The sequence below is a fragment of the Fragaria vesca genome, linkage group LG7, assembly GCF_000184155.1.
Source record: "Fragaria vesca subsp. vesca linkage group LG7, FraVesHawaii_1.0, whole genome shotgun sequence".
Lineage (NCBI taxonomy): Eukaryota > Viridiplantae > Streptophyta > Magnoliopsida > Rosales > Rosaceae > Fragaria > Fragaria vesca.
Window position 1 is genome coordinate 17,672,048 of NC_020497.1, and position 10,890 is coordinate 17,682,937.

Below are 10,890 nucleotides of genomic sequence, written 5' to 3' on the forward strand. Positions count from 1 at the left end.
TCTCTCTCTCTCTCTCTCTCTCTCTCTCTCTCTCTCTCTCTCTCTCTCTCTCTCTCTCTCTCTCTCTCTCTTATCGCCGACGATCGTCGACATGGATCGTGAACGGAGCTCCGGTCTCCGATCGCAAATACATACACTCCGTTGGAGCTCCGGCGAACCCTGCTTCCCCTCAGCTGATACCTCCTCTCCGTTGGGCTCAGCCGCCGCATCTCCCTCTCCATCCCCTGCATCTCTAGGCTGTGCTAGTCAACGGCGCTCGCCGGCGGCATCATCCACTCCATCTCATCAGATCCGTCAAGGCCCGTCGTGTCCCCCCTCCTCGTCACATCGCCGACGCTTGAAGATATAGGGAAGGTGTCGGTTTTGGGAAGGGGAGGGGTAGTAGGAGTCCTCGAGTTCAGAGTTACAGGCCATTAAATCGTGAAGCCTATTGCGATTTCTTGTACATACGTCAACTTGGGAGAGAGAATCGAAGAGATGAAGTTTATGAGTTTTTCCAATCATGTTTTGTGTTTTCCGGTGACCGTCGAATTCAATTCAGGTATCAAAGTTTGTTTAATTGTCGAGCTTCACCTCCTTACTGAATTTGAGTTTGGTTGAGTTTTGAAGACCTGGGATCATGGATTTGGATTATGAACTGGGGTGGTGTATGCATTTGGATGTGTAAGTAATTGTTGTAGCTATTGTTGCTGATCTGATTGTTTCTTTCAAGTATGCTCATGCTCTTGATCCTTTATTTGTTCATCTTATGATTTACTAACAGATCTACGAAGACTCAGATAACGAGAGTTCTGATTTTCTTGGTGAATCTTGGGATAATTCTGTTAGAACCGGATCTTGGCATACCTACCATCAATAGGTGTCTCTCTCTGCTACATGCTCATTTCTGTTTGGCTATATTTCTTGAATTATGTTCTGCATTTTCCTGCTATATTCATATCTTTTGGTTTGTGAAACAGGCCAATGGTGCATCAGTTTACCTTATGTAATAGACAAAAGGTGTGTGATTTCTGAGAACTCTATGAAGCCTTTCTTTTTTGCTGGGAGCTCTGAACTCATATGAAGACTATGAAGTTGGTATTGAGTGAATCCTATATGCTGATACCATTTTCTGTTTCATTTCAAATGTTTTCTACATGCAAGTCCTTTGTCATTTTGGCTATTGTAAAGTAATTTTAGTAGGGGTGCTAGTTATTCTTCTCTAGAGTCGAGAAGGTTTGATTTTGACTCGCCTTGACTCTATCAATGGAAAAACAGTTTCAAAATTCTTGTAAAGTCTCAGACTATGATTCTTCTTATTACCTGTTCATTTTAGTTCCCAGTAATGATTCTATTGACACTAGTAACAATGTTATTTGATAATAGCCAAGACTTTGATTTCATGAATTTCTCTATTCGAACTTTTCAAGTAAGCAAACATACCTTAACATCCATCTGCATGACTAGAATTAAAACTAAATGTAAGTATGTAAGAAAAAAGAACTATTTTATAAATACTTATATTGATATGACAAGGAAACCTTTCCCAGTTTGTATAGCATAAATTGTGGGTTAGTATTGAGTAACCTAGATTTATACATTAAGCATATTCTGTCTTATGGCTTCAAAGTACATCATATATAGTTCCAACTATTTATTACATAGATAATAACATTGTCAGTTACATAGATAGTTACATTGTCAATTACATAGTTACATAAATAGTACATTGTCAACTTCTTACTTTGCAAGTTACAAAGCTAGTTATTTACATGATTGAGCTCTTCTCAAAAGTCTAACCAAAAGAGACAAAGACCATAAACAATGAGACACGGAATTACATAGTTACATAGATAGTTACATTGCTAGTTACATTGCTAGTTACATAGTTACATGGATAGTTACATAGATGCGTAGTTACATGCACAGTTACATGGCTAGTTACATTGTCAATTACATAGTTACATGGATAGTTACATGCATAGTTACATGGATAGTTACATGCATAGTTACAAGGATAGCTACATAGATGGATAGTTACATGCATACTTACAAAGATAGTTACATTGTCAATTACATAGTTACATTGTCAATTACATAGTTACATGGATAGTTACATGGATAGTTACATGTATAGTTACATGTATAGTTACAAGGTAGCTACATGGATAGTTACAAGGTAGCTACATGGATAGTTACATGCATAGTTACAAGGATAGTTACATGGATAGTTACATGTATAGTTACAAGGATAGTTATATGCATAGTTACAAAGATAGTTAGATAGATGCATAGTTACATGGATAGTTACATAGATAGTTACATTGTCAATTACATAGTTACATAGTTACATGGTCAGCTACATATGCATTTGTTAGTTACATGTCCAGTTACTTTTGCATTTGAGTATGTTGTTATGGCCATGTAACTATAGATTGATAGAAACCTGGGTAGTTACATTCTGGGTAGTTACATTGTTAGTATGTGTCTAATCTACAAGTTCATCTGTCCAAACTAATGTTCTCTCTTTCGCATGTATTTGCATATGCACTGTTTCTTCAACAAATTAATGTCTAATGCTCTCTTTCTTTGATGTTTTGGGGGTTCTCCTTTTGGTTTCGAAGCCAAATTCCTTGGCACCCTTCTCAAGCAAGCCAACGAAGACCAGGAGGTTGATGAACCCAGCGGGAATGACAAAGAGCATGCGGAGGAGTCAAATGGATTGATGAGTCAAGGCGAGGGAGAATCGTTTGGATTTGAACAGTTACATGATTAGTTACATGAACAATTACATAGTTAGTTACGTTGTTTTCAATAGTTACTTGACTAGTTACATATTATCATTTGGATTATGTAATTATTATATGTACCTGACTTGTATAACTACATTAAACTACCTATATCACTATCCATGTAACTATAGATAGTCAGCTACATTTGTATTTACTAGTTACATGTCCAGTTACTTTTGTATTTGAGTATGTTGTTATGGCCAAGAAGCATAAAGTGTCCGTCTCGGTTCAACAACATGCTAAAAGCAGCAGAACGTTGCCGTCGCGGTGCAACGGCACGCTACAATTATTATTTATTTGACTTATGTAACTACATTAAGCTACCTATGTAACTATCCATGTAGCTATAGATGAATAGTTACATGGGTAGTTACATACATGCTACATAACCAGTTACATATATTGACATACACAGAATGCAAAAGAAAACAAAGCAAAGCAATGTCTATTAATTGAAATCTGTTCAAAACATTTAATCTTTCATGTAGCTATTCAAACAGAATAGAACACTTTGCTCTCAACTTCCTGAACCTACTGCTCCTTATATATTGAAAAATTAGCTCAATGTATGATCTGTAATACTTCCTATCTGAAACTAAACTAGAGAAAATCTACATCAGAACTTCATCCTTCTTTAGTGTCTTCTTCATGTTCTGCTACTTGCAAAGTTTGGCCAACAGTTCATCATCACCCTCTTCATCAACTATCTTCTTTTTCTTCTTTGCCTCTTCATCAACTGTTTTCTCTCTTTTTTAGCTTTGCCTCTTCATCAACTCTGCCTTCTTTTTTTTCTTTGCGTCTTGTATGTCAACATCTCTGTCCTTTGTATCCCTTTCTCTGTTATTCTTTCCCATCATCTTCTTCTGCACAAAATTTTCTGATATGTTAGCTTATCACACCTCAAAACACTTAATGTAAATACATATGTATCTACCAATGTAACTACCCATGTAACTAGAAGATCGACAGTTGCATGTGTAGTTACATTCAGGTTTTCAAAATAGTTATTATAACTGCATTTGTATCTAAATATGTATCTTTTTTTTTTCTTTGCTTGTTGCTACATGGCTGTTTAGATGTGCAGTTTACATTCAACTACCTATGCAACTACATATGTATCTACCAATGTAACTACCTATGTATGTAATTATCCATATAACTATGCATGTAACTATCTATGTAACTATCCATGTAACTACATATGTATCTACCAATGTAACTACCCATGTATGTAATTATCCATCTATGTAACTATCCATGTAACTATGCATAGTTAAATGTAACTATGTATGTAACTATCCATGTAACTATGCATGCTAGTGTAACTACATTAACTTGCCTATGTAACTATCTATATAACTATGCATGTAACTACCCATGTAACTATCCATGTAACTATTCATGTAACTATACATCTATGTAACTATGCCTGTAACTATCCACGTATGTAACTATCTATCTATGTAACTATTCATGTAACTATCCATGTAACTACAGATTGATAGTTACATGAATAGTTACATACATGCTACACTTGTGTAACTACATTATCCTGCCTATGTAACTATTCATCTATGTAATTATCCATCTAACTATGTTGACAACATACTCTAGTTTGGACAGCCATGCAATCTTGTTTGTATATATAAGAAAAATTCTAACCGAGAAAGTACCGAGTCAGCCTACCTGAAATATAGCAGCTTTGACTCCATTAGCTTTTCTTGGGCAAACACCACCACCACTTTCTTTGCATTCCAGATGATAGAAGTCCTAATCCGAAAATACTAGTGTTAGCATTTCCGACCAACCTTTATTGAAAAACAACAAAGTCCACTTCAATATCAAGAAGCATATTACTTGTCATGTTGGATGTACTTAATTGTTTCCATCACTATGGACACCCAAACCTTAATTATACATCTCCAAAACTATCTTCAAATGATACCCAGTAGTACTTAAAGTTGAATCTCCATAATCAAATAGACAATTCTTTTCCAAGTTATGAACTTAGCCACATAAGGTTATGAACTTTGCCACATAAAGTGATCAACTTTCTCATAATTAATAAAACACGTGCACACAAGACCCAGATCATTCAAAACCAATTGCATATCAATTATAAGCTCAAGAATTGAGTTTACCTTTCTCACAATACCAGCCACTTCCTCTGTAGAGTTGGAATTGATCTCAAGCACCAAATTATGACCTTCCAGCCTTCACAACAAGCATAACTAAACGTTCTAAGTTTGCACTGTGGACTTTGTATTAACCACAATAACACAACTGAACTAAATTGGACAGAACATATTACCTTTGTTTTCCAATTTGAGCAAATATACTTCGTTAGACCAATCTTTGTGCAAAACAAGATTCTGAATGGCATAGCCACACTTCTACGCATGATTAGAGATCAAGGTTCCCAGTCCAAACTGTTCTGCCAACTCCATGTTCTAGCTAGACTCTGCTCCTCTCCACAATTCACCAATTCTGCGATTAACCATAAATAAGTGACTATTAAATCATGCTCTGAAACACAACCTCAAACTAGAACTACAGGCAATTGAACTAGAAACACCATCTTTCACAGTGAACCCAGTAGCTCAACTTCTCCCACAATATCAACTTTATAAATCTTAATTGAAACCAATATTCTAGTACAAAATTAATACACAAATTCCAATTTCATACTGTGTAGCATCTCTTTCCTCACATTTCTTGCTCAAGAACTTGAGAAGGTCAGCCCTCGCTAGCACATCAATGTCCACTGTGGTCTCATCAAGCAAAAACACCAAAATTCATTCACAGACATTTCATCAAGCACCTGGTGTGCATAACCAGCATAACCAAATTCAATGTGGTCCTTCTCGTAAAACCAATTCGTAAGCATCATAGATCAGTGCCTATTCATGAAAATTTGAACTGAAACCTATCAAATTTGAAGTGTGCCACAATCTCGCAACAAATGTGATATTCTTATATAATTCAAACTTTCACATTTCAAAGCAATCAAAGAGAGCCAAACCTTGAGGCTCATTGTACTCCTGACCCTCCGCCTGCTTCGGAAGCAGCACGTCCTTCAACACATCGACGTCGGCCTTTGATTTCTTGTCGCTGGCGACGGTATATATGGCGTAGTCAACGGGAACCAGCCCTAGTTAGCGTAGTTGGCAACGTCGAGGAGTAGCGTTGGAACGATGAAGGGTTCGTCGCTGGCGGATTTGAGAGAGAGAGAGAGAAGGAGGTGGTGATCTGAAATGGATTTGGGATTTGGAAGAGAGTGGATTTGCCTTGAGAGGAATAACGATTCGACGGTTTTCGTTAGTGGCATAAATCGTAATTTTTTTTATTTTTATGGGCAACGCTTTAAAGGATTTAAACAGGTGTACTGTTTTATCATCAATGAACATTTATTAACAATTTTATCATTTGTTACTTCTAAAAGTACATTTTTATCATTGGCCCAAAAACGAACCCTATTTTAAAAAAATATGGAAAAAGAGAGGGCGAAAAATTTAAAATGCGTTGTAAAATGAGAAGACACAAAGATGTTCAAAAACATATGAACAAAAGATATTGCAGAGTTTCAAATTTAAATTCATTTTAATTTATTTAAGATATTGAGGTGTTCCCTTTTAAAAAACAAGATATTGAGATGTTTACTGAAATGTTTTTTAATTGAAATAATTCGACGAATGTTTTAGTCATAAAATTATGCCCGGTACTGTTTAGTCTAGTGATATAAGTCTCTTCTTGTAAGTGAGGGGTCCTTGTAAAAAAGAGGTGATGAGTTCAACTCATAATAGACTCGTTGTAACACATTAGTTGTTTACTGATAAAAAATAAATAAAAAATAAAAAGTCACAAAATTATCAATGCAACAAAATTTCAGCATCTCTCATCAGAATCCCACACATAGTCAAGAAGAGCATGAGCATATAAGACCTGAGTAAATCATTTTGATTTGAAAATGTTTTCCATCTATGTTTATGGTTTGGAAGCTCTGTTTAAAAGAGAACCAAATGCAATATAACGAAAAAAGAAAGGAAAAAAAAATAACAATGGTAAGCGAAAAAGCTATTTGTTAATACATAAATTATTTGGTTATAGCATGAAAGCTAACACAATCTCCAGTTCCTCTCTGTAAGAGGATGTATGTCACCAATGAGGTCAGGTACGAGACAAGATCAATCAGAGATGTTCTTTCTCAAATGCTGTGACATTATAAACGATAGATATGATAGGGTGCTTTGAACCCCAAATATTAAGATGCAACATTGATAACAGGTGACCATCTTTTATAATCAAAATAAGCCTAAGGCACAAATACAAAGAGTTAAATTCAATCGATAAGTTAAAACTAGTAGTCTGAGAAAACCGAAGAATCCTTGAGGGAGTGAAATGATGCCGTTTATGTTGGCCTCAATGGAAAGCACAACAATGAGTTGCCAGACCAAATATATGTACACAAATGTTGCAGAATAAGCATTACAGAGAAAAGTGAACGAGGAAATATTAAAATTCTTCTGCCCCTCACCGCTCCAGACTTTTGCTCCAACATCCAATTTCTATAGCCCCTCCCCATCATTGGGATCAGGAAAATACTGAAGTTGGCTACCTTGATTGTCAGCCAATTTTCCCAAGAAAAAATGGGAAAAGAAAATAGCCTGCAAAAGATAAATAGATAAGTAGCCTGCAAAGTTTATATATGTACTTATGTAGCACGATAAGATGACCATGCGACATGATGAGATTTGACATGGTGAACTACTAACTAAAGTTGGTACATTTGACACAAATTGCAATGATCTTTCTACAAGCAGGAGAACAGTTTTGAAGTATTTCATATGAGATTGGGCCAATTGGCCATCTACAAGGGTAATACACAGAAATGCCTTTACGTTTATGGGATGACAATGATGAGTGTAACAAATTATCCTTACACTCATCAACTACTCATAACTCATAAATAGTAACCATGCCAGCTGATTATGGATATCTTAACCAAATTTACAAGCAAACAAGAAATGAAGGTATTATTACCAGAAAATTAAAACATTAGCTCCTTTATTCAAAATAAGATGGGCAATATGTTTCTGCCAAAATTTACAAGCAACAGTATGGTTATCTAACAGCGTAGCATGAACTGACAAGCTATGATGACATATTAACATGGTTTCCACAGAAACAAAAAGAATACCGAACAAAATAGTTCCAGATACCAGTGTAGAGACATCTGTATCTATCTTTTTCTTTCACAGCCTGAACACATCTTTAAACCATTGAAAGGAGTAAAGGATAGCGATTCTCCTTTCTTCCGAAGGTAAATGTAGTATCCAATCCACTCATAACAAATCAAGTAACATGTTTCAAATTCACAGGAAGATTATGACATTAGAGCTGAGTATATGTAATTTTTAAAGTAAATTTCAAACAATTCATACTTTATAGAATAATTACATACCCAAAAATTCACAAGTGTATTAAAGGTCTTATTTTTGGACCAAAAGTTATTTAAAATGTTGTTAAAAAAGCCTTGAAAGAAAATAAAGAAACTACAGAGAAAACTGTAGAAGACAGTATAGGAAATCAAATAAACTTTTTATATAAAGACCCTCCACAGCCTTACTTCAAGGATACAAAGGATCACAGAAGAAAAGTATTCTGTAATAGCATTAATATATAGTTAGCCATATAGATGCACATGCATCGTACCACATGTACAAAATGAAAAAAACTACAGTACTACACAATAACATAGACAGTATGACACAGGCATGAAACATGTATACATACATACACGGCTGGTAAACCCATGGGCTTGAACATGAGAAATATATGAACATGATGAATGCCAAAAGGGAACAAACTGCAACAATAATAAGCTGACCTGGATAAAGACTGGAGCAGTGATATTGCAATCATCACATTTTTGTTGACATCATGAACTTTGTTTTTTTCTCTGCTGGCTTAAGAATCTGGAAGGAGCACATTAAGTTCTCATCTACACTCATCATGGCACCAGCATTGTCAAATTCACCACAGTAGTTGGGGGCTGAGAAAATTGTAACAAGTTGTCTGTCGGCAAAGAATTCATAACCATCCTCCACAACCTGAACCAAAATAATTGTTCAGTGTCTAACATGGTAGCATGAGTGAACACATTGAAAAGCTGCAAATGAAGAAAAGGAAAGTCAAAAACCTGATGAGCACGACAAACAAGGTCCAAGTCATGCTTCATTAAAAATTCTGCCACCTTATCAGGGCCAAATGTATAGGAGACTCCTCTATCATTCATTCCCCATCCCTTAACATCTCTGCCAGGATCTGACCAGAGCAAATCGCATAGCAAGCCAGTATCAGGGATAGCAGTTGGACGAGGCAAATTCCTGATCTGATCCAAATTTGTCAAATCAGGGGAAAGACCACCATGCATACATAATATTTTGTCATCTATAAGAGCTGCGACAGGAAGGCAGTTAAAGCTGTCGGTAAAGGATTTCCAAAGTCTGACATTAAACCGGCGCTTGCACTCATCATAGAAACCATATATACGATTAATAGAAGCACATTCGTGATTCCCTCTAAGAAGAAAAAAGTTCTCCGGAAATTTGATTTTATATGCAAGCAGGAGGCATATTGTTTCTAAACTCTGCTTGCCACGATCCACATAGTCACCTAAAAACAGATAATTTGCACTAGGAGGAAAGCCCCCATATTCAAAGAGCCTTAGTAGGTCACTATATTGCCCATGAATGTCACCTGAAATAAAGAAGAGCATACATGTCAGAATATAGTGTATACATATAAGATTACTAAAACAATACTTAACAGAACAGTCTTCCATAACAGCTGCAGAGGTTTTTATGTGTGTGAGCATTGAATAATCCTTTTCTAAATATCAGCGATTCTCAAAGCCTCAGATGACTTTCTCCCTCATAACTAAGGAACTCAAATGACAATACGTTAAGGTTTAAACTTTAAACTGTAAGCCCTTGATCTCCTGGCCATCAGCCATCCCTAAAAAAAAAAAAAAACCGAGAACATATAAAATTCCCCAAATTCAACCTTCTAAATTCTATTTTTTCATTCTCAACAATGTCAGATTAAAAAAGAAAAAAAATTGATTTCCCCCAGGGCATTACAAAACCACCACTAAATTGAAGCAACACAACACATAACCACGCGCAAATGAAAAAAATTGGGAACAAACACGGTGGCCAACATTTTAAATCTCAAGCTGGTTACTTCTGTGTGCACTCATTTAGCAATCAAACATAGAGCATGAATCAAACATCCTTTTGTTCACAAGAAATCTCCAACTGAACAATAATCACATACATGAACTCAAAGTAACAGACAGCAACATCAACTATCCACAATCATTTAAACCCACACAAACACATCACACAACTAACACAGCATCGACGAATAAAAAATGGACTAAAGCAGAAATCTTTACCAAAAACAAAAACAATCACAACCAAAGACCAACTAAACAACCAAAACAAACATCTCATTACTAAATGCAGCTTGCGACGAATCTTCGCTTCTCTAAGCTCTTCTGTTCTTCATTCAAATTCAAAACTTCGAAAAAAAATTCAAATACATACGAGTCTTCATTCAACTACATACCACAAGCTCATTCCATCACAACCCAACCAAAAACAAACTTCCAAAATCACAATCAAAGCCACAGAAGAGTATAAAAAATCAAAGCAATTCTTCAAAAATCATAAACAAAATAAAACTACAAACACAAATAGAGCTCAATCAATGTAATCCGAGTTCGACGTACCGCAAATTTTGATAGGAGCTTCAAGCTCGAGCAAATTAGGCTGCTGAAGAAAGATTTCCCTGGAAGCAACACAGAGCTGTTTGATCTCGGACTCGGAGAGCTGGACCTGCTTCCCCGGCCTGGCCAATCGGACCTCCGTGAGCCGCCGGATTATGTCATCGAGCACGGCAGGGTCCATAGCTCCCTGCCCCTGCGCCGCCATTCGACGATTCGATTCTCAGATCCCTCCTTGCCGGACGGCTCCGATTGAAAGAAGAAAACCCTAGAAAACCAGAGAGAGGGAGGAGAGAGAAGAAGAAGAAGAAAGGGTCTCTGACGGAATTT

The 10,890-nt window shown here is 36.3% G+C and overlaps 1 protein-coding gene across 1 annotated transcript; it reads right to left on the minus strand.

Annotated features, from left to right (window-relative positions):
- Window positions 1–7,045: 7,045 nt before the first annotated feature.
- On the minus strand, window positions 7,046–10,890 carry LOC101309292 (serine/threonine-protein phosphatase PP1 isozyme 4-like). The gene is made up of 4 exons (XM_004307534.1): window positions 10,567–10,890; window positions 8,971–9,530; window positions 8,659–8,881; window positions 7,046–7,435 (listed from the first exon to the last, which is right to left on the minus strand). Exons 1-3 carry the CDS (start codon window positions 10,766–10,768, stop codon window positions 8,693–8,695), a joined length of 951 nt encoding a protein of 316 aa, XP_004307582.1. The 5' UTR covers window positions 10,769–10,890; the 3' UTR covers window positions 7,046–7,435; window positions 8,659–8,692.

What these genes read in the sequence shown, in the direction of transcription:
- LOC101309292 (XM_004307534.1), bottom strand. Translation starts at nt 10,768, where the DNA reads ATGGCGGCGCAGGGGCAGGGAGCTATGGACCCTGCCGTGCTCGATGAC. An exon ending in AGCTCCTATCAAAATTTGCG is followed by an intron (nt 9,531 to 10,566) that starts GTACGTCGAACT and finishes TCTTTATTTCAG; the next exon opens with GTGACATTCATGGGCAATAT. An exon ending in TTGTTTGTCGTGCTCATCAG is followed by an intron (nt 8,882 to 8,970) that starts GTTTTTGACTTT and finishes ATTTTGGTTCAG; the next exon opens with GTTGTGGAGGATGGTTATGA.